This window comes from Oncorhynchus keta, chromosome 23 (genome assembly GCF_023373465.1).
Source record: "Oncorhynchus keta strain PuntledgeMale-10-30-2019 chromosome 23, Oket_V2, whole genome shotgun sequence".
NCBI classification, from domain to species: Eukaryota; Metazoa; Chordata; class Actinopteri; order Salmoniformes; family Salmonidae; genus Oncorhynchus; species Oncorhynchus keta.
The window spans coordinates 22,117,880-22,142,470 of NC_068443.1; the positions used below are offsets into that span (position 1 = coordinate 22,117,880).

At 43.4% G+C, this 24,591-nt stretch overlaps 2 protein-coding genes across 2 annotated transcripts in view; one reads left to right on the forward strand and one right to left on the reverse strand.

Annotated features, from left to right (window-relative positions):
- Positions 1-4,940: 4,940 nt before the first annotated feature.
- On the forward strand, positions 4,941-19,305 carry mep1bb (meprin A subunit beta b). Its single transcript, XM_035799789.2, has 14 exons — positions 4,941-5,097; positions 5,340-5,358; positions 5,456-5,506; positions 5,608-5,651; positions 5,889-5,967; positions 8,721-8,838; positions 10,453-10,631; positions 11,990-12,208; positions 13,809-13,961; positions 14,227-14,442; positions 14,826-15,293; positions 15,588-15,770; positions 18,005-18,164; positions 18,533-19,305. Exons 1-14 carry the CDS (start codon positions 5,026-5,028, stop codon positions 18,756-18,758), a joined length of 2,187 nt encoding a protein of 728 aa, XP_035655682.1. The 5' UTR covers positions 4,941-5,025; the 3' UTR covers positions 18,759-19,305.
- Positions 19,306-19,911: 606 nt separating this feature from the next.
- Positions 19,912-24,591, reverse strand: part of LOC118402003 (PH domain leucine-rich repeat protein phosphatase 1-like) — a 76,742-nt gene continuing 72,062 nt past the window's right edge. The window contains exons 12-17 of the mRNA XM_035799788.2: positions 24,368-24,530; positions 24,124-24,254; positions 23,887-24,000; positions 23,365-23,559; positions 23,013-23,241; positions 19,912-22,371 (exon numbers count right to left, since the gene is read on the reverse strand). Of these exons, the coding sequence (XP_035655681.1) occupies positions 21,112-22,371; positions 23,013-23,241; positions 23,365-23,559; positions 23,887-24,000; positions 24,124-24,254; positions 24,368-24,530 (2,092 nt within the window). The 3' untranslated portion in view covers positions 19,912-21,111. The remainder of the gene's footprint in view (positions 22,372-23,012; positions 23,242-23,364; positions 23,560-23,886; positions 24,001-24,123; positions 24,255-24,367; positions 24,531-24,591) is intronic.

The window sequence follows — 24,591 nt, forward strand, 5'->3', positions numbered from 1 at the left end:
TGATGAGTCGCGGTTTTGTCTCACCAGGAGTGATGGTCGGATTCATGTTTATAGTCGAAGGAATGAGCGTTACACCGAGGCCTGTACTCTGGAGCGGGATCGATTTGGAGGTGGAGGGTCCGTCATGGTCTGGGGCGGTGTGTCACAGCATCATCGGACTGAGCTTGTTGTCATTGAAGGCAATCTCAATGCTGTGTGTAACAGGGAAGCCATCCTTCTCCCTCATGTGGTACCCTTCCTGCTGGCTCATCCTGACATGACCCTCCAGCATGACAATGCTACCAGCCATACTGCTCGTTCTGTGTGTGATTTCCTGCAAGACAGGAATGTCAGTGTTCTGCCATGGCCAGCGAAGAGCCCGGACCTGTTGTATCGGAGGGTGAGGGCTAGGGCCATTCCCCCCAGAAATGCCACACCAAATACTGACTGTTACTTTGATTTTGACCCCCCCCTTTGTTCAGCGACACATTATTCCATTTATTTTAGTCACATGTCTGTGGAGACATAAAATGTATGTCTCAGTTGTTGAATCTTGTTATGTTCATACAAATATTTACACATGAAGTTTGCTGAAAATAAATGCAGTTGACAGTGAGAGGACGTTTATTTTTATTTTTTTAAAGATTGGGCTCAATTATTTTCAATAGCTTTCAATACCTCACCTTACGAGGACAACGGCACTGAGCCTTTTCATCAAATATTTTATGAGAATAGAGGTTTTGGCATCGAAAAATGGGAACAAATGCAGAAAAGTACCTCATACCTACTGGATCTTTGATGTTATGGAGCTATTTTGCTTCCACTGGCCCTGGGGCCTTTAAGGTCAACGGCATCATAAACGTTATTCAGTACCAGGACATTTGAACCAAAAACCTGGTTGCCTCTGCCAGGAGTGGATCTCCCAGTGAGACAATAACCCAAAACATACAGTACCTGTCAAAAGTTTGGACACACCTACTCATTCAAGGGTCTTCTTTATTTTGACTATTTTCTACATTGTATAATAATAGTGAAGACATCAAAACTATGAAATAACACATATGGAATCATGTAGTAGCCAAACAAGTGTTAAACAAATCAAAGATATATTTAATTTCTGTGATTCTTCCAAGTAGCCACCCTTTGCCTTGATGACAGCTTTGCACACTCTTGGCATTCTCTCAACCAGCGTTATGAGGTAGTCACCTGGAATGCAATTCAAATAGCAGGTGTGCCTTGTTAAAAGTTAATTTGTGGAATTTATTTCCTTCTTAATGCATTTGAGCTAATCAGTTGTTGTGACAAGGTATTTTTTAAAAATGTAACAAGTTCTTAATTCCAAACCCTAACCCGGACGACTCTGGCACAATTGTGTGCCACCCTATTGGTCTCCCAATCACGGCCGGTTGCAATACAGCCTGGAATCTCCACCCAGCACAGCCAGAAGAGGACTGCCCACCCATCAGAGCCTGGTTCCTCTCTAGGTTTCTTCCTGGGTTCCTGACTTTCTAGAGAGTTTTTCCAAGCCACTGTGCTTCTACATCTGCATTGCTTGCTGTTTGGGGTTTTAGGCTGGGTTTCTGTACCAGGGCCTGTAATTACGCCTAGCACTAATATGCAGTACCGTAGACTGCTACGCCACTCGGGAGCCACAGGTAGGGGTGGTATACAGAAGATAGTTCTATTTGGTAAAAGACCCAAGTCCATATTATGGCAAGAACAGCTCAAATAAGCAAAGAGAAACAACAATCCATCATTACTTTAAGACATGAATGTCAGTCAATCCGGAAAATGTCAAAAACTTTGAACGTTTCTTCAAGTGCAGTCGCAAAAACCATCAAGCGCTATGATGAAACTGGCTCTCATGAGGACCGCCACAGGAAAGGCAGACCCAGAGTTACCTCTGCTGCAGAGGATAAGTTCATTAGACTTACAAGCCTCAGAAATCAGCATTTAACTGCACCTCAGACTGCAGCCAAAATAAATTCTTCAGAGTTCAAGTAACAGACACATCTCAACATCAACTGTTCAGAAGAGACTGCGTGAATCAGGCCTTCATGGTCGAATTGATGCAAAGAAACCACTACTAAATGGCATCAATAAGAAGAAGAAAACTTGCTTGGGCCGAGAAACACGAGCGATGGGAATTTGACTAGTGAAAATCTGTCCTTTGGTCCGATTAATCCAAATTTGAGTTTTTTTGGTTCCAACCGCCTTGTCTTTGTGATCTCTGCATGTGTGGTTCCCACCATGAAGCATGGAGGAGGAAGGGTGATGGTGTGCAGGTGCCCTGCTGGTAAGGAACACTTAACCAGCATGGCTACCACAGCATTCTGCAGGGATACGCCATCCCATCTGGTTTGCCCTTAGTGGGACTATAATTAGTTTTTCAACATGGCATTGACCCAAACCACACCTCCAGGATGTGTAAGGGCTATTTGACCAAGAAGGAGAGTGATGGAATGCTGCATCAGATGACCTGGCCTCCACAATCACTCGACCTCAACCCAATTGAAATGTTTAGGGATGAGTTGGTGCGCAGAGTGAAGGAAAAGCAGCCAACAAGTGCTCAGCAGATGTGGAAACTCCTTCAAGACTGTTGGAAAAGCATTCCAGGTTAAGTGACTACATCATGAAGCTGGTTGAGAGAATGCCAAGAGTGTGCAAAGCTGTAAATATTTTATTTTACCTTTATTTAACTAGGTAAGCCATTTGAGAAGTTCTCATTTACAAGTGCGACCTGGCCAAGATAAAGCAAAGCAGTGCGACTAAAACAACAACACACAGTTCCACATGGGATAAACAAACGTACAGTCAATAAAACAATAGAAAATCTGTATACAGTGTGTGCAAGTGAAGTAAGGAGGTAAGGCAATAAATAGGCCATAGTGGTGAAATAATTCACATTTTGCTATTTACACTGGAGTAATAGATGTGCAGGTGAAGATGTGCAAGTAGAAATACTGGTGTGTAAAAGAGCAGAAAAAATTTAAACAAGTATGGGGATGAGGTAGGTAGTTGGATGGGCTATTTACAGATGGGCTGTGAACAGCTGTAGCGAGCGGTAAGCTGCTCTGACAGCTGATGCTTGCAGTTAGTGAGGGAGATATAAGTCTCCAACTTCAGTGATTTTTGAAATTCGTTCCAGTCATTGGCAGCAGAGAACTGGAAGGAAAGGCGGCCAAGGAGGTGTTGGCTTTGGGGAAGACCAGTGAAATATACCTGCTGGAGCGTGTGCTACAGGTGGGTGTTACTATGGTGACCAGTGAGCTTGAGATAAGGCAGAGATATACCTAGCAAAGACTTATAGATGACCTGGAGCCAGTGGGTTTGGCGACGAATATGTAGTGAGGACCAGCCAACGAGAGCATACAGGTCGCAATGGTGGGTAGTATATGGGGCTTTGGTGACAAAACAGATGGCACTGTGATAGACTGCATCCAATTTGCTGAGTAGAGTGTTGGAGGCTAATTTGTAAATGACATCGCCGAAGTCAAGGATCGGCAGGATATTCAGTTGTACAAGGGTATGTTTGGCAGCATGAGTGAAGGATGCTTTGTTGCGAAATAGGAAGCCGATTCTAGATAAAAAAAATAATAATTGGAGATGCTTAAATGAGTCTGGAAGGAGAGTTTACAGTCTAGCCAGACACCTAGGGTATTTGTAGTTGTCCACATATTCTAAGTCAGAACCATCCAGAGTAGTGATGCTAGTTGGGCGGGCGGGTGAGGGCAGCGATTGGTTGAAGAGCATGCATTTAGTTTTACTAGCATTTTAGAGCAGTTGGAGGCCACGGAAGGAGTGTTGTATGGCATTGAAGCTTGTTTGGAGGTTTATTAACACAGTGTCCTAAAAAGGGCCAGATGTATACAGAATGGTGTCGTCTGCATAGAGGTGGATCAAGGACTCACCCGCAAGAAGAGCGACATCATTGATATATACAGAGAAAATAGTCGGCCCGAGAATTGAACCCTGTGGCACCCCTATAGAGACTGACAGAGGTCCGGACAACAGGCCCTCCGATTTGACACACTGAACTCTATCTGAGAAGTAGTTAGTGAACCAGGCGAGGCAGTCATTAGAGAAACCAAGGCTATTGAGCCTGCCGATAAGAATACGGTGATTGACAGAGTCGAAAGCCTTGGCCAGGTCGATGAAGAAGGCTGCAAAGTACTGTCTTTTATCGATGGTGGTTATGATATCGTTCATCAAGGCAAAGGGTGGCTACTTTGAAGAATCTCAAATATAAAATGTTTTTCATTCATTTTTTGTGACTACATGATTCCGTAGATGTTATTTCATAATTTGCAAATAAATTCATAAAAAATCCTACAATGTGATTTTCTGGATTTTTTTTCTCATTTTGTCTGTCATCGTTGGAAGTGTACCTATGATGAAAATTACAGGCCTCTCTAATCTTTTTAAGTGGGAGAACTTGCACAATTGGTGGCTGACTAAATACTTTAAAAAAATATATATATATGGGGCGGCAGCGTAGCCTAGTGGTTAGAGCGTTGGACTAGTAACCGGAAGGTTGCGAGTTCAAACCCCCGAGCTGACAAGGTACAAATCTGTCGTTCTGCCCCTGAACAGGCAGTTAACCCACTGTTCCCAGGCCATCATTGAAAATAAGAATATGTTCTTAACTGACTTGCCTGGTTAAATAAAGGTAAAATTAAATATATAAAGGATTTTCATTTTTATTTGAGCGTACAAGTACTCCGTATTTGTATGAAGTATTTTATACTATTTTTTTGATAATCTTTATCAAGGGGGACAATCATTCTGGACCTGACTGTACATGTGTGTATGTAGAGGTGTGTGTATATGTGCGTGTGAAAAGGTGTGTGGACAAGTCATCTGAGTTGACTGTAGGTGAATTATGACACTTTGTTTCTTGCTCTGTCAATTATTGATCTTGCCATCACATGTACTTTTATCTGGTCCATCGGACTAGCTTAGCAGCTTTTACAAGTCTGTCTGAGAGGCCAAGGCTACTAATTCTTAGTGTTCCATACTAAGGGATTCTTTGACTAGGGAGTAAACATGGGGAGGAGAACTACATATTTAGTCATCCTCCATATTTCATGGATCTTATGTGAAAATGTCTTATCTCCGGTAAGGTTATGTTACATTTATCTGTTTATTTATATATTGGTGAAAATGAAATACATGTCTCAAAGAAACATCAATATAGCTTTAGTACTGGTATTGAATGGTTTTCCTTGTTATTGAGATATGATTTATGTTGACCTAATTTGCATTTTCATTTAAAATTAGTATAATGCCTCATTTGCATTGTTACAATGTTCACTCACTTTCTCTAAAAAATGGTACGTTTTCCCTCTGTTGCTTGTCAGCCTACACCAAGAGTTTTAGGTAAGTGGATTTTCTGATTTTCTTTTCAATATTTCAAATAGAATGTCACCTATTCAAAGCTGTCATTTACTGCATGTCCTTTACATTTATTCCACAGAATATGATGTGGATGGTGGAAGGGACATGGACATCTTTGATATCAATGAAGGTTTGTCAGTTTGGATGTTACTTAATCTTGCTTCTAATAACTCAATGGGAGTTTCATAGCAATGTGCCGTGTGTGTGTGTGTGTGTGCTTGGTCCTAACAGAGGCTGGGTTAAACCTGGTGGAGGGGGATATTGAGCTTGATGAGGTGAGTTAATAAGTACTTCTGCTGGTCTTCACTTTAACAATGACATGTTATATCAAGCATAGAAATAGAAAGACAAGAATGGGGAAGTTCCATTGATTGCAGACCACAGCAATTTAACTGCACCCTCATGGGCTTGGGCAATTATATTTCTATGATATCAGCTCACTGCCCAGGCTTAACAGAACTAAATGATTTATTATTTCTTTTTTTGTCAAATGTAATCTACGGCTGACTCAGAAACAAGGCCGGAATTCTATGATAGGGGATCAATACAGATGGCCAAAGACTGTTCCCTACTACTTTGAGGATGACTTGGGTAAGACCATATATGTAGATACAATATAATACATACAGTGCATTCGGAAAGTATTCAGACCTCTTGACGTTACAACCTTATTCTAAAATTAATTAATAAATAGATTAAATTACTTATTTTCCTCATCAATCTACACACAATAACCCATAATGACAAAGAGAAAAAAATGTTCTTAGATTTTTTTGCAAATGTATAAAAACGTACAAAATAGAAATACCTTATTTAGATAAGTATTCAGACCCTTTGCTACGAGACACGATATTGAGCTCAGGTGCATCCTGTTTCCATTGATCATCCCTGAGATGTTTCTACAACTTGATTGGAGTCCACCTGTGGTAAATTCAAATGATTGGACATGATTTGGAAAGACACACACCTGTCTATATAAGGTCCCACAGTTGACAGTGAAAGTTGGAGTAAAAACCAAGCCATGAGGTCAAAGGAATTGTCCGTAGAGTGCCGAGACAGGATTATTTCGAGGCACAAGGGTACCAACATTTTTTCGCAGCATTGAAGTTCCCCAAGAGCACAGTGGCCTCCAGCATTCTTAAATGATAGAAGTTTGGAACCACCAAGAACTCTTCCTAGAGCTGGCTGCCCGGCCAAACTGAGCAATCGGGGAAGAAGGGCCTTGGTCAGGGAGGTGACCAAGAACCCGATGGTCACTCTGACAGAGCTCCAGAGTTCCTCTGTGGAGTTGGGAGAACCTTCCAGATGGACAACAAACTCTGCAGCACTCCACTCCAGGCCTTTATGGTAGAATGGCCAGACGGAAGCCTCTCCTCACTAAAAGGTACATGACAGCCTGCTTGGAGTTTGCCAAAAGGCACCTAAAGGACTCTCAGACCATGAAAAACAAGATTCTCTGGTCTGATGAAACCAAGATTGAACTCTTTGCCCTGAATGCCAAGTGTCACGTTTGGAGGAAATCTGGCACCATCCCTACGGTGAAGCATTGTGGTGGTAGTATTATGCTGTGGGGATGTTTGGAGACTAGTCAGTATCAAGCGAAAGATGAAATAAGCAAAGTACAGAGAGATCCTTGATGAAAACCTTCTCCAGAGTACTCAGGACTTCAGACTGGGGTGAAGGTTCACCTTCCAACAGGACAACAACCCTAAGCACACAGTCAAGACAATGCAAGAGTGGCTTCGGAACAAGTCTCTGAATGTCCTTGAGTGGCCCAGCCAGAGCCCGGACTTGAACCCGATCTAACATCTCTGGAGAGACCTGAGAATAGCTGTGTAGTGATGCTCTCCATCCAACCTGACAGAGCTTGAAAGGATCTGCAAAGAAAAATGGGAGAAACTCCCCAAATACAAGTGTTCCAAGCTTGTAGTATCATACCCAAGGAGACTCAAGGCTGTAATCACTGCTAAAGGTGTTTTAACAAAGTACTGAGTAAAAGGTCTGAATACTTATGTAAATGTGACATTTCAGATTTACATTTGTAATATATTTGCAATTTAAAAAAAATAAAGAACTGTTTTTGCTTTGCCATTATGGGGTATTGTGTGTAGCTTGATAAGGCGGAAAAAACTATTTAAACAATTTTAGAATAAGGCTCTAACATAGGAGTCTGAATACTTTCCGAATGCACTGTACATCTACACTGAACAAAAATATAAACACATAATTTAAAGTGTTGCTTCCATGTTTCATGAGCTGAAATAAAAGATCCCAGAAATGTTGCATACGCATAAAAAGCTTATTTCTCACAAGTTTTGTGCACAAATTTGTTTAAATCAAATCAAATTTATTTATATAGCCCTTCGTACATCAGCTGATATCTCAAAGTGCTGTACAGAAACCCAGCCTAAAACCCCAAACAGTAAGCAATGCAGATGTAGAAGCACGGTGGCTAGGAAAAACTCCCTAGAAAGGCCAAAACCTAGGAAGAAACCTAGAGAGGAACCAGGCTATGAGGGGTGGCCAGTCCTTTTCTGGCTGTGCCGGGTGGAGATTATAACAGAACATGGCCAAGATGTTCAAATGTTCATAAATGACCAGCATGGTCAAATAATAATAATCACAGTAGTTGTCGATGGTGCAGCAAGTCAGCACCTCAGGAGTAAATGTCAGTTGGCTTTTCATAGCTGATCATTAAGAGCATCGCTACCACTCCTATTGTCTCTAGAGAGTTGAAAACAGCAGGTCTGGGACAGGTAGCACGTTCGGTGAGCACATCCCTGTTAGTGAGCATTTCTCCTTTGCCAAGATAATCTATACACCTGACAGGTGTGGCATATCAAGAAGCTGATTAAACAGCCTGATCATCACACAAGTGCACCTCGTGCTGGAGACAACAAAAGGTCACTCTAAAATCTGCTGTTTTATCCTACATGGCAATGCCACAGATTTCTCAACTTTTGAGGGAGAGTTCAATTGGCATGCTGACTGTAGGAATGTCCACCAGAGCTGTTGCCAGATAATTACATTTTAATTTCTTTACCATAAGCCGCCTCCAACGTTGTTTTGGAGGACTTGGCAGTATGCCCAACCAGCCTCACAACCACAGACCACTTGTAATCTCTTTGAGATTGCTGCGTTTATATTTTTGCTTAGTATAATACACATTCACTTTCTGAGACATGTTTTTGGTTCTAAAGGTTGACTATTTAAGAGGGGCAATACATGAATTTACGCAATGATACTATTTTATGGTCCATTGCTCGAAATAGGTCATGTGGCGTAGTCTTCAATTGAATGTGTAATTTCATGGTTACAAGACATATCTTCTATTCACAACACAGAGATAAATGCAAAAGGTGTTATCCTGAAGGCCTTTGAACAGTACCGGCTGAAGACCTGTATCGACTTCAACCCTTGGGAGGGAGAGCAGAACTACATTTCCATTTTCAAAGGAAGCGGGTACTGTAAGCTGTTATGGACTGCTCTGTTTTTATGTTGATTTATAATGTTTCTACATTGTGCTTTCAAGATACTGAACATACATGACTGCATAAAATGTATATACAGTACTAGTCAAAAGCATTCCAAGTGAAGCTGGTTGAGAGAATGCCAAGAGTGTGCAAAGCTGTCATCAAGGTGGCTACTTTGAAGAATCTCAAATATAAAATATATTTTGAATTGTTTAACACATTTTTGGTTACGACATGATTCCATATGTGTTATTTCATAGTTTTGATGTCTTCACTATTATTCTACAATGTAGAAAATATTTAAAATAAAGAAGACCCTTGAATGAGTAGGTGTGTCCAAACTTTTGACAGGTACTGTATGTTTGGGGTTATTGTCTCACTATGAGATCCACTCCTGGCAGTACACTACCGTTCAAAAGTTTGGGGTCACTGTCCTTGTTTTTTAAAGAAATGCATATTTTTTGTCCATTGAAATAACATACATTTGATCAGAAATACAGTGTAGACATTGTTAATGTTGTAAATGACTATGACTGAGAAACAGACGCCTCACAAGTCCTCAACTGGCAGCTTCTTTAAATAGTTCCCGCAAAACACCAGTCTCAACGTCAACAGTGAAGACGCGACTCCGGGATGCTGGCCTTCTACTCCGGGATGCTGTATGTGTTCTTTTGCCCATTCATCTTTTATTTTTATTGGCCAGTCTGAGAGATGGCTTTTTCTTTGAAACTCTGCCTAGAAGGCCAGCATCCCAGAGTTGCCTCTTCACTGTTGACGTTGAGACTGGTGTTTTGCGGGGAACTATTTAAAGAAGCTGCCAGTTGAGGACTTGTGAGGCGTCTGTTTCTCAAACTAGACGCCCTAATGTACTTGTCCTCTTGCTCAGTTGTGCACCGGGACCTTCCACTCCTCGTTCCATTCTGGTTAGAGCCAGTGCTGTTCTGTGAAGGGAGTTGTACACAGCGTTGTACGAGATTTTCAGTTCCTTGGAAATTTCTGGCATGGAATAGCCTTAATTTCTCAGAACAAGAATAGACTGATGAGTTTCAGAAGAAAGGGCTTTGTTTCTGGCCAGTTTGTGCCTGTAGTCGAACCCACAAATGCTGATGCTCCAGATACTCAACTAGACTAAAGAAGGACAGTTCAATTGCTTCTTTAATCAGAACAATAGTTTTCAGCTTTGCTAACATAATTGCAAAAGGGTTTTCTAATGATCAATTAGCCTTTTAAAATGATAAACTTGGATTAGCTAACACAATGTGCCATTGGAACACAGGAGTGATGGTTGCTGATAATGGGCCTCTGTATGCCTATATACATATTCCATGAAAAATCTTCAGTTTCCAGCCACAATGGTCATTTACAACATTAACAATATCTACACTGTATTTCTGATCAATTTTATGTTATTTTAATGGGCAAAAAAAACATTTTTTTTTCCAGAACAAGGACATTTCTAAGTGATCCCAAACGTTTGAACGGTAGAGTATATATTTTATTTTGGAAGGATGTGCCCATGGAAAAAAAGGTTAGGCTGTAGTATAGCCTTTGAGTTTGTATTATATTAACGCTCAACAATGATTTCTGGTTGTCGCTCTTTCAGTTGTTTCTCATCTGTGGGTAACCAACATGTGGGGAAACAGAGGTTGTCCATCGGGACCAATTGTGACCGCATTGCGACCATCGAACACGAATTCCTCCATGCACTGGGTTTCTGGCATGAGCAGTCACGGTCGGACCGCGATGACTACGTTACCATCCTGTGGGACCACATCTCTGAGGGTACTGAACCTCTAAACCTATGGTAACCCTAACCATAATGCTTACCCCTAACCCTCTGACCCCAAAATGTAGGGGTTAAGGTTATGGCTAAGGTTAGGGTTAGGGTTGTACCAGGTAAGAGCTGTCAAATACACAAGCAGCTCCCGGCATTATACCTAAAGCAGACATTGCCATTGGCTGCACGGAGTCGCATTAAGAGAGCCATGCAGCCTTGATTACAAGTCCAACTGTAATGTGAGATGTAATCTACACCTTGATTGTTTAGTTAAATGTTTTTCGATTTGAATGTAATTTTTTCTTTCTCGTTCTGATCTTCTGACGCGAGTGGGACGAGTGTAGCTTCGTGACAATAACCACACGGAAGCAGAAGCTCTAATTTGACAGCTCTAACACAGTTACACCAGCTAAACAAGTGTCGGATATTGCCGATTAACGCTTGATCTGATTGAATCTAGGCTATTCCCACTGGGTAAAAATGGGTTTAATCAACATTGTTTCCACGTCACGATGTTGAATCAACGTGGAAAACTGATTGAATTTGTAAAAAGTCATCAACATAAATATATTTTTTTTTACTCAACTTTGAACCTAAATCCAATGACATGGTGATTTCACGTTAGTTGAAAATTCAACCAAATGTAAATCAAAACAAGAAGTTGAGCTGAGGTCTGTTCCCAGTGGGGTGTTTCTTATGGTGCATGCCTGCATGTATTTGTCATCAGAAACATGGTGATTGGATTTCTTTGAATAATTTATTATCTGGACAAACAGTAATCTGTTTTCTTTCCACAAGCATATTACAATATGTCAACATGACAACATAAAGTCAGATTAGTGTTAGCCTGACCAAACAGGCCCACCCACAATGTACACTACTTGTTCATTAATCTTGACCTTTCCCAAGAGCTATAAGCTATGTGATCAGGACAAACAAATGTCTTCTTGTGCTGATCGACTGCCTAATTCTCTCAGACAAACAGGCAAAGGGCACCATATAAGCATCAACGGACATTTTAAGTGAAATTTGAGATTAGTGCATGGTCTAAGTCATTAATATCAAGTCATTCATTTTGTGTAATTGAAGGTGAAAGAGCAGCGACATGATTCTTAAGATTCCAGTCAGCATCTTGTCATCCACATGAAGCCCTAACCCTACAGATCTGCCATTGGAGACGTTCTTTGTCTCGCTAACATTTTGGGGTTGAAGGCTTATTACAGTACATGTCAATTCAGGAGACAAATTGAAATTCCAAGGCTAGATTTGAAGAAGTGAGTAAACTGGCTGATTTGACCCCTCCAACCCAACTGAACTCTCTCTCTCCCTCTCCGCCTCCCTCCCTCAATCAATCAATCTCCAGGTAAGGAACACAACTTTAACACGTACAATGACACCATGTCCAGTTCTCTGGGTGTCCCCTACGACTACGGTTCCATGATGCACTACAGTAAGACTGCGTTCAGGAATGGTACCGAGCCCACAATCGTCACCAAGATCCCCGCCTTCGCTGATGTCATCGGTCAGCGCATGGAGTTCAGTGATAATGACCTGCTCAAGCTACGGCGCCTCTACAACTGCAGTAAGACACAGGCACATTAGGCCTCTACAACTGCAGTAAGACACATGCACATTAGGCCTCTACAACTGCAGTAAGACACAGGCACATTAGGCTGTACAACTGCAGTAAGACATAGGCACATTAGGTTGTACAACTGCAGTAAGACACAGGCACATTAGGCCTCTACAACTGCAGTAAGACACAGGCACATTAGGCCTCTACAATTGCAGTAAGACACAGGCACATTAGGCCTCTACAACTGCAGTAAGACACAGGCACTTTAGGCCTCTACAACTGCAGTAAGACACAGGCACATTAGGCCTCTACAACTGCAGTAAGACACAGTCACTTTAGGCTGTACAACTGCAGTAAGACACAGGCACATTAGGCTGTACAACTGCAGTAAGACACAGGCACATTAGGCCTCTACAACTGCAGTAAGACACAGGCACATTAGGCTGTACAACTGCAGTAAGACATAGGCACATTAGGTTGTACAACTGCAGTAAGACACAGGCACATTAGGCCTCTACAACTGCAGTAAGACACAGGCACATTAGGCTGTACAACTGCAGTAAGACACAGGCACATTAGGCCTCTACAACTGCAGTAAGACACAGGCACATTAGGCTGTACAACTGCAGTAAGACATAGGCACATTAGGCTGTACAACTGCAGTAAGACACAGGCACATTAGGCTGTACAACTGCAGTAAGACACATGCACATTAGGCTGTACAACTGCAGTAAGACACAGGCACTTTAGGCCTCTACAACTGCAGTAAGACACAGGCACATTAGGCCTCTACAACTGCAGTAAGACACAGTCACTTTAGGCTGTACAACTGCAGTAAGACACAGGCACATTAGGCTGTACAACTGCAGTAAGACACAGGCACATTAGGCTGTACAACTGCAGTAAGACACAGGCACATTAGGCTGTACAACTGCAGTACGACTCAGTCACTTTAGGCCTCTACAACTGCAGTAAGGCTCAGTCACTTTAGGCCTCTACAACTGCAGTAAGGCTCAGCCACTTGTGACCTCTACTACTGCAGTAAGGCTCAGTCACTTTAGGCCTCTACAACTGCTGTAAGGCTCAGCCACTTTAGGCCTCTACAACTCCTGTAAGGCTCAGTCACTTTAGGCCTCTACAACTGCAGTAAGGTATAGGAACATTGGGCTGTATAACTGCAGTAAGACTCAGGCCATGTTTAAGAGCATCGGTCTGCTCAGTCAGTGATCAACGACTGTCTGAGCAGACTGACTGATCTATCAAGTAAGTAGTAAGACATACTCACATTGACCTGCTGATTTATTTGATGGAGACTGTAATTTAGTCAAACCCACAGTGCAGGAGACTTCCTTTGCTGGAATGTCACATTTCTGCTATAAAACTTGAATTACAGTGATTAGTTCGGTGATATGTTCAAAGCGAAACTCAGGATCGTTCTGCAGTGTATATTTGATTGAGAACCCTAGTGGATTATCAAACATGGTTTGGGTACATGGTACTGCATAGGTACATGGTAAACCTAGATAAAATGTTTACAGCAGGTCAAAGTTTTCCTATAATTGCTGTTCAGCTGATGGCGATTGCATAAACGTGTCCTTTGATCCAGCACGCTCCTCCACTTTCCTGGACACCTGTGACTTTGAGAGGGAGAACATCTGTGGTATGATCCAGGGGCCGGGGGACCAGGCAGAATGGACAAGGGTGACCCAGGCGCCTGGCGGGCCCAACACGGACTACTCCAACATGGGCAAATGCACCGGTGAGCACCCCCTCAGTACACACCAACCACAAAACAACACTATCAACCTCCCATCCTCAGTCCCTGACAGGGCAGATCACTATCAGCTCTCTTCTTATCTTACAGTCCAAAGGGTGATCAAGGTCCAGTTACAAATTACACCTAGAGTTTTCCCTGACTGTTACCTGGTTAGTAAAACTCTGAGCCCTAGTTATAGGCTAAAGTTATAGGCTGACCCTACTTAACAATCCAATGGAAAATGTATACTGATGTCCATTGTTCACAGGCTCAGGCTACTTCATGCACTTGAGCACTGCCACAGGCAAACCATCAGACACAGCCAGGCTGGAGAGCAGACTGCTCTACCCCAAGAGAAGCTACCAGTGCCTGCAGTTCTTCCTCTACAATGGTGGTGGCGCCAACGATCAGCTGGTGATCCTTGTCCGAGAGTACGATGAAGCCCACCCCAACGGAACCCTGCGTGTTATTCAGCCCATAGTTGGTAACATCTCTAACATATTGTCTCTAACATATGGTCTCTAACATAGCTAACATCTCTAACATATTGTCTCTAACATAGCTAACATCTCTAACATATGTTCTCTAACATAGCTAACATCTCGAACATATTGTCTCTAACATAGCTAACATCTCTTTACATATGGTCTCTAACATAGCTAACATCTCTAACATATGGTCTCTAACATAGCTAACATCTGTTACATCAACCTATAGACATTCAAATAATCTGTTATTAGTTTACACCCATCATATTGGTTTTTCTTAACCTGTATAATGCGTATAACATATGATATACTGTAAATTCTACACAACAATATTCTCTGTACTGTATTTATAAACTTAATGGTTTCCTCTTTCTCCCAGCACCACCTCAAGACCTATGGCAACTGCATCATGTGAGCCTGAACGTGGTCAAGAAGTTCAGGGTGGTGTTCGAGGGCATCAAGGGCGACGCCCCCTCCACAGGTGGTCTCTCCCTGGACGACATCAACCTCTCTGAGACTACCTGCCCTGACCACATGTGGCGGGTGAAGAACTTCAGCCACATCATGGAGACCACTCCTAACGACAAACCCATCTACAGCCCCCCGTTCAAGTCCAGAGAGGGCTACACCTTCCAGATGGGGCTCTACCCCAGTGGGAAGGAGGGCTACGCGGGGGAGCTTTCTGCCTATGCCCACCTGGTGACCATGTCCGGTGACACAGAGGTGCGGAAGTGGCCATGTCCATGGAAACAGATGACCATGATGCTGTTCGATCAGAACCCAGACATCATGAGGCGTATGAACAACCAGCGCAGTGTCACCACCGATCCTACTAAGAAACTCAGTGGTCAGTCCAGGTCCAGTATTCATTAGTGTTGATCTAGGATCAGGTTCCCTCTCTCCATGTAATCTTTTTCATTATTATCTGAAAGGTTAAACTGATCCGAGGTCAGTGCCCTTCTGAAATGCCTAATTAATATAGACCAAAACAAGTGCAGAACGATTTGAAACCCAGGGATTTACTTTAACATATGGAGTTAAATTCCATTTTCAAATGAATGGAATTACCATTTTTTAAAATTATTTCATAGATGAAGTCATGTAGAGTATATTGAGAAAGATCTGTGTTTTTACCTTTCAGAGACTTCAGAGCTGTTCTTCTGGGATGACCCTCGTAAGGTGGGCGTTGAAGTGTCATCGGCGGACGGGACCAACTATTTCCGTGGGCCGGGTGCCGGGACAACCGTGTACCTCACCCATGGCAGGGCCAAGAGCAGGGACTTCATCAAGGGGGGAGACGCCATCTTCCTGCTTACCATGGAGGGTAAGAAGTTCTGAAATGTTCCCCTGGTCCCAGATTTGTTCGTGCTGTATTGCCAACTCCTATGGTTAGCCATGACAAAAGTTAGCCTGGTTCCAGATCTGTTCATGCTGTATTGCCAACTCCTATGGTTAGCCATGACAAAAGTTAGCCTGGTTCCAGATCTGTTCATGCTGTATTGCCAACTCCTATGGTCAGTCATGACAAAAGTTAGCCTGGTTCCAGATCTGTTCGTGCTGTATTGCCAACTCCTATGGTCAGTCATGACAAAAGTTAGCCTGGTTCCAGATCTGTTCGTGCTGTATTGCCAACTCATATGGTCAGTCCTGACAAAAGTTAGCCTGGTTCCAGATCTGTTTGGTCATTGTCAGTGGTGTAAGTAAAAATACTATTTTTGGGGGGTATCTGTACAACTTTGACATTTACTTCACTACAATCCTAAAGACAATTACGTACTTTTTACACCATACATTTTCCCTGACACCCAAAAGTACTCGTTACATTGTGAATGATTAACAGGACAGGAAAACTGTCTAATTGAAACACTTAACAAGAGAACATCCCTTCTGCCTCTGATCTGGTGGACTCACTCAACACATGGTTTGTAAATTATGTCTGAGTGTTAGAGCATGACCCTCGCTATCCATTAAAAACAAACAAGGAAAATCATGTCGTCTGGTTTGCGTTTATATAAGGAATTTTATATTATTTCTACTTTTACTTTTGATGCTTAAGTATATTTTAGTAATTACATTTACTTTTGACACATAAATATATTTAAAACCAAGTACTTTTAGACTTTTACTTAAGTATTATTTTACTGGGTGACTCACTTTTACTTGAGTCATTTTCTATGAAGGTATCTTTACTTTTACTCAAGTATGTCAATTGGGTACTTTTTCCACCAATGGTCATTGCTGCGTTTGACACGATCACACAAACAGATCTGGGACCAGGCTACTGAAAATACCTTTTTATCAAAAACAAAAGCATTCTCTACATTCTTTGAAATCATGATACATTGTCTCTCTGTTTTTGCATAATCATGTTCAAATATATTCATCTGTATGATCCCACCAGTGGAGGCTGCTGAGGGGAGAACGGCTCATAATAATGGCTGGAACGGCATCAAACCATGTGTTTGATACAATTCCACTCATTCCTCTAAGGCCATAACCACAAGCATGTCCTCCCCTATTAAGATGCCACCAGCCTCCTGTGGATCCACCATCATATCCCATTAAGGCCTAGATTCAATCAGATCAAGTTAACACCCACAAGTTGCCGTTTCGGCGGTGTCAGAAGTGTTACTGCGTTAGAGCTGCTGCTCCTGTGGTCATTGTCACAAAGCCACACTTGTCCCACTCGGGTTAGAAGTTCTGCATAAGTTAGTGTAGGCTGTATAGAAATAATGACACTCAAGTTGAAAATCATTAAACAAAATAAAGAGGATTTCTATCAGCCTAATCAAGGTTTAGGTAACATCTCACATTCTATTGCAGACTTGTAAATAAGGCTGCATGGGATTTCTGTTAATGCGACTCTGTGCGGCCAATGGCAATGTCCACTTTAGGTATAATGCCAGGAGCCACAGAGGTCCACAGCAGTTCCACCTCCGACACCGCCAAAACAACCGCTATGCAGTGGGTCAGCTAGCCCTTACACTGCCTTGTTGATTATCATCACACTCATTCAAATAAAATCATGGGTTGTGGTTTTCCATCTATTTAAAGGTTGGCTTTGGGAAAAAATGCAAAAATAATGGCTTTAAACTACAATGGATCAATCCACCATCATACCAGGGAATTTAATGGTTAAACCCTCAAATGTATGAATAAGATATTTGACTACAGAAGTGCCATTCAAAAAGTGCTTCCATCCAAAAACAAATCCTTTGAAATGACGTCAACACATACTGGAGGAGTTACTGGCTAGCTAACTAACTAGCTATGCTGGTCACAGTGCGCATGACCAGAATGACACATCGACGAACCACCAAAGGAACACTTTATTTCTGTTTGAAAATTGAAAGGGGCGGAGTTGGATTGTTTTTCGTGGCCAAAGTCATCACGTGATTCATTACCAATTCACGCCCATTCGTCATTTCTATAATCAATCATGCTACCCAATCCCATCCCAGTGTCTGTAGGCCAACATTAATTTCTATGTTAGTACTATGTGTACTGTACCTCATTCTCATTACATACATGCCCCCTCCCCCCAATCTCTGTCTTCAGATGTGTCACATCTTACGGTGTCCCAGCCCGTACCCTCCTCCACATTGCCACCAGTCACCACGGTTACCACCGCCATATTGCCACCTACTGACCCCTGCACTAAGGTCACATGTGGGAATGAGGGCGTCTGTGTGGTGGATGCTGGAAATGCTCTTTGCAGGTGAGGACACTTTATTAGAGGTTTGTCGTTTACACAATACAATGGTCTGAATTCTATTTCTCTCTCTTTCGCTCTGTTCTTCTCTCTGCATTGATAACCACAGCTTGATTCTTTCCTTTTATTATCTTGCACCAGCTGTGCAGATACAAATTATTCCCTCAGAATGCTCAGTCTTACCCTTTACACGTACACAGCCCAGCAGGCAAAACTGGTTGTATAATGACATCATTACAACCAGTGTTGCCTGTGTATAGACTCCCACTTTCTTCCCCTCTGTATAGGTGAACCATGTTAGAGCTATATTTCTCTCTCCCTATCCAGATGTGCAGTGGATAGATAGGTGACTCTCTCTCTCGGTCCCTCTCTAGGTGTGCAGTTGGTGACGACTGGTGGTACTACGGAGAGAGTTGTCAGTATCAGGGTTCCACCCAGGACACGATGACCACAGCGCTTATAGCCTCTTTCTCTGTGCTGGGTGGCATGTTGGTGGTGACTGCAGTCAGTGTGGTGTGTGTGAAGAGGAAAAACAAGAACAGCGGAGGTGGAGGAGACCGGGGCATCACCATGTCCAATGTCACAGTCACAGGAATGTAATGTTTTCCCCCCTGCCAGAACCAACACTATTCATGGCCAGCATTAAGTAGGTGAAGAAGTTAACTGCAACAGCTACAACTCCTTCAAATATAAAATTACAAAAGATCTACTGGAAATTCCACTTAATGTCTCATCCCAATAATTATCAGCCATTATCAGCCATGTATTTTGATCAGCCTGTTAATTTGACATGATTTGTAGTTTCTTTGTGTAGGTAAATCTCCAACTATTTTCTTGTGTAAAATTTGTATTCAAACACTTGAAAGGGGGACGTGCTCTACATCTCCCGCACAGATTATTTTCATTTACTTTAACATCCCATTTTTTTGTATTTGTGTGCAAATTTAAAAAAAAAAATCATAAATATGCTATGAAGTGTATGTATTGTTCAGGGCATACGCTACATTAGTGTTGCTGTCATGTCATTTTCATTTCAGACTCTTAATAGTTTTAAATTGAGATAATGATATCTGAAATGTTTATTTTTCTTAGTTGCAGTCATGGAAGGGAAGGCATTAGGGGCATAAATATAATAAGTGGTTCTGGAGTTCGTCTGATTTTGAAATGAATGAGATGCTAATATAAACATTTGACAATATTGACCTCTTCTGGTCATAAGATGCACATACATCTGATTTTCGAATTAGGGCTCTATTCAATAAGTAGCACTGAAGTTCTGTGTTGTAGCCAGATTGACATTTAGAGGCAATGTTCCCGCGTTAGTAGACACGGCATTAACGGTAAACGCTACATGTAAGCTCAATTGGAAATTACCTCTAAATTTCAAGCGTGCTATAGAGCCAAACTTCAGCTATAGCGATTGAATAGAGCCCTTACACAAACTAGAGCTATAGTATGACACATGTGCAACAAGAGATTATCCTGCATTTCTGGATAAGAGTAATGTAAAAATTGTACATTTGAAATTGTATTGTAAAGTCTAATTGAAAGCTGTCAGCTATACCTTATGGCTGTTTATAGGAACTTAAAATTGTATGACCTTAATCTGCAACATACAAGTGGGTCATACTTTGAAAAAGGGGAGGAATACTGAGAGAAATGATTGTATATAAATTTACACGTGTGTCAAATGCACACAGAGAGAATTTAAAATGTAACTGCAAAATATAAAAATAACACTAGAACAACAAAGCTTACAAATGTAAGATTTATTATACCAAAGACAGGAACGTTTTGTGTGGTTTACTTTCCATGTGGATAATATAGCATTTGTTTTTGCATTACTGAACTGGACACAGTCATGCCGGTGAGAGCAGTGGGACGGAATACTGTGTGTATGTATGTTGTGAGCACATTAGAGGGAGTGCTGACGAACCAAGATGTAAGTATCAACAGAACTGAATGAAAAGAACCATGGTGAATTGTGTGTGCTTGTACTGTATAACAGGGTGGGTGTACTGTGTATGCATTGAACATGTCTCTGACTGTATGTGTCTACGAGAAAAAGGTGAGATCGGCGAAATCAGGTCTGACCCACACCCCCTCCACACCACTAAATCCATCCAAACATACGGGTACACAGTTCCTTTAAAAGCATCAGTATTTCTCTTATTTACAATTCATTGGGGGGAAAAAAAATCACAATTTCTCTCAGAGAAGATTAGTAAAAGTGACTAGGTCACCATAAAGAGTATGCAACTCCTAAGAGTTAGTCTTTCAAATTTCTACAAAAATGTCTATGCCTTTTGTACAGGCCAAGAGCCATGATTTACTGAAGAAATAGAGTTTTATCAAGTGCCCCATCTACAACAGTTAAGCGTGGTATTATTGGTGTGTACCATTCAAATGTATTTCATTGATAATAAAAAAGATTGTTCTCCATGTTTCATTTAACAAGGTTTTTTCAGCAACTTAATTTTCTTTACATTAAAAGATATGGTAAGTAAAAAAACAACGTCATCATATCCATAACTGTGTGTTGTGAGAGGCTAACCCTTTTGCAGAGAGACTAGTGTGGATTACATAGGTACTCATTGGTTCGTTGTCTAATGTAAAAACAACGTTCAGCACAGTCTGTCTGTGAGTAGTAGTGGAACTACTTTGGACCATAAAAGGTGTGTCCATAAGTAGGATACCCAATAGGGATGGGTTATCTTAAAGGGCTCATTTGCATGTCCTATTCTATAGGTCAATTTGGGGAAAGAGTTGGAGCAGGTTACAGTGCTTGGTACTCCAGTGCTGTGGTCTCAGGAAAGGGGTTGAGTGATTGTAGTCTGTAGACATCTCAGCAAGGTGCTGTTTTTCAGATACATAGGTTACTCAGCTAGTCCGAAGACTCTGTAGCGATTCTCCACTGTAGGGATTTCGGGGTGTGTCCTAATTCCCTGCAGTCCTAGTAGTCTGCAGGCTGGTCGGGGCTAGGTGTTTTCTGTTGCTTCTGCTGATGCTGCTTCATGATCTCCTTGACCTCCTCCACCAGCTCTGGAGGGATGATGAACTGGTCGTCCGGGTCGGGCTGGGCGGGTGCCGTGAAGTATCCCCCTCCCTTCTTAGATGGGACATCTGCTGCCACCTCGATCAGGTTGTGGCTCTTCTCCTGGGGGGCCACAGAGCCGTTCCCCCTCCTCTTCCCCATGGCTTTCCCGTCATCACCCGGTCTGCCGCAGCCCACTGACCAGCCCTCTTCTCTATCCTCCCTCATATCCGCCTCCCCCAGGGATAGCTCCACCCCTTCCTCCAGTGGTTCTGGGGTGCAGGGTGGAGGAGGTGGAGGAGGGGCCAGCAAGCGTTCCCGTCCTGACGATGATAAAGAGGCCTCAACCCTAAGGCAGTGGATGTCGGCCTCCACCTCCACTCTGCTCCCGTTGGAGAAGACCCCGGCGATGGGCTCCTCGTCCTCACTGTCCAGCCCGTTGTCAGATAGTGCGCTGGAGAAGGTGGCGCTGGACAGCTGCCTCTGGAAGGATCCGGTCAGACAGGCAGGGTGGAGAACACAGCAGCCCCGGGCAGGAAGCTCCGAGCCTGGGTGAGGGTAGGGGCAGGGCTGGGCAGCGTGCTGGGCCTGCAGGGAGAGCTGGTTGGCCTGGTGGTGCAGGTGGAGCTGGTGGTGGTGGGGTTGTTCATGCAGCAGCCCCAGGGAACTCTGAGGAGGCTCGTCAGAGGAGGCCGTGGATCCCACCTCGCTGCTCATCTCACTAGTACTGATCTCACTGCTGATCTCACTGCAGGAGGACGGGGGGACAGGGAGGGAGCCGTCCCCTGTGGGTCGCTCCTTTATCGACGAACCCCCCGAAGAGGGGTAGCCGCCCAATACAGGGCTGGGGGGCGGCTGGTGATGGTCTCTGCAGCAGCAGCAGTCCTCACTCACAGAGAGCTGCACCACCACGGCACAGAGACTGTCGGTGCAGCCGTAGCCCTGGGCCAGCGTACACAGCTTCTTGGCTGCAGCCAGGCCGTCTGGGACATTACGCACCGCCTCCACCGCCTCCAACGGTGACACGGCATCCCACAAGCCACGGCTTCCCAGGATGAAGAACTCGTCCTGCGGGGTGAGGGTTACCGTGCAGACGTAGGGCCGTGGGATCACTGCCGGGTACAGGAAGGAATATCCCATGATACGGGTGGAGTCTGTCACTCCATTCACCTTGTTGTCCTAGAGGAGTAGAAGGAGAAGCCTACTTAAATGTCCAACAGAAACTGGTATTCTGCCGTATCCCAACCCCTCGCAGAAACACACAGTATGTTGAGAGTGGGAGCTGTTTCAACACATTCCCCAATCCTCACACATACAGATTAAAGCTCAGGCCAAAATTGTATTAAAATAGTCATTAAGTGTGGTATCAATGATGAATTTGACATCAAAATCCCATACCCTTTGGGGTTATAGAATTGAACATGAAATGGAATTGAAGTGCATCACAAGCATTTGGAGCAGTACTTTAAATTAAGATCCTCATATACACTGCCACACTCCCACCCACAAGCAGAATACACTCTTAACCCCTCCTCCTCCCCCTCCATACACACGCACAAACACACTTGTTTTTTTATCCTCTTGGGGTCCTACAATTTATTTCCATTCAAAATCCTATGCCTAATCCTTATGCCTAACCCTAAACCTAATTGTAACCCTATCCCCTAAGATCAAAATAGTGTTTGTCCTCGTGGGGACGTGGTAAAAGTCCCCATAAGGGAAAATGTTCCTTGTTTTACTATCCTTGTGGGGACTTTTCGGGATTTCAGGTGCCCACAAGGATAGAAGAACTAGGCCACACACACCCCTCCCTTATGTACCTCAGTGATGATGGCGTTGTGTTGTCTGATGCGTCGGTACTCTTCCTCCAGGCCTACGTTGTGCAGGAGGGAGAGGGGCATTGGCTTGCCGTCTCGACACAGGATGGCCTGGCACTTGCCCACATTAGCAGCGGTGAGGGTGAAGCAGCCGCCCGGGTCGGTGGGGTCGTGTCTGATGTGGCACAGGGCCGCCGAGCCACCCAGCTTCTGCCCTGCCGTACCCAGCTTCCTGTGGCACAGAGAATATGAGAAGGTTATTATTATTATTAGGTTAATATTATTTATATTATAAGGTTGAATTTATGATACTATCTAAATAAGAAGTTGTGTGTATGTGTGTGTCCATACTAACCTCTGCATGACGAGGAAGGTGTTGGTCATGTAGTCTTCTTCACTCTTGGTCTTGTGTAGCTCCTCGGCCAGCACATCGTTCATGGTACACTGCAGCAGGTAGGGCACTTCCACGTTCCTATCTCCATCAAACACCCCATAGAGGGCCTCACGACTCCCACCGAAACTGTTCACCGACAGGGCAGCCACACACAGCCTGGGAGAGAGATAGGAATACACGTGCAAAACGTTAATAATATTCCCTTGAGGTTGTTGAGTGTCTAAGACTTACTGTAGCTCCACAGCATTCGCATCTCTCTCTCACATCTGTCACACACACTAACGCATGGACGTGTGCATGCACCCACATCCCCAGCCTCTTGTTTCACACACTAACTTTACTGCCCCCACATTGACCTCACAGACTGACGCGTTCGTCTTAGTCGCCATGGTAACCGTGCTTGTTTTTCACATATGAAAGCTCTCCCATGGTGACCCATATGGTTCACACATGATGTCTATGTATCATGTGTATGTTACTCACTTGTTCTTGACACCCGAGGCTTCTGTGTAACCATGACTCCACACAGCCGGCCCACCTGACGCCTCATTGGTTGAGAAGGTCGGGGGCGGGTCGATGCGGAAACAGCGGATGTTACTGCAACAAGGAGGAGAGAGGATACTTAATAAAAAGATCACAGTGCAGGAACAGGTACACAGGCAAACAAAATAATTACATTCATCTTTACTCACAATTTGTCTACACTAATAGAAGACTTACTTGAGTTGTTCCAGGGTTTTGTGGTCCAGGTTGAGGCGAGGGTTGCCACTCAGGTCCAGCTCCTGGAGTTTAGGAGGCATGATCTCAGGCAGGCTGATCTCACTCAGCTCATTACAGCTCAGATCTACACACTGAGGAGAGGGTTAAAACACACAGAAATATACAACCATCCTCATACGCACACATGAATATACATGCATTCACACACACGCGTGCGCACGTCCTGCCTGCCTGACTGTCCTACCTTCATCTCCATAAGCTGCATGACCTCAGGGAAGACTTCTATGGTGTTGGAGTGGGCGATGAGTGTGTGCATGCGTCTGCAGTTCATGATGGTGGTGGGCACAGTCTTGAGCCTGTTCCCACTCAGGTCCACCTCCTCCAGCTCCTCCAACTTTGCCATTTTACTACAGAGGAGGAAAAGTCAGTGAATATGTACCTAGAAGAGACAGTATATTGTAAGTGTGT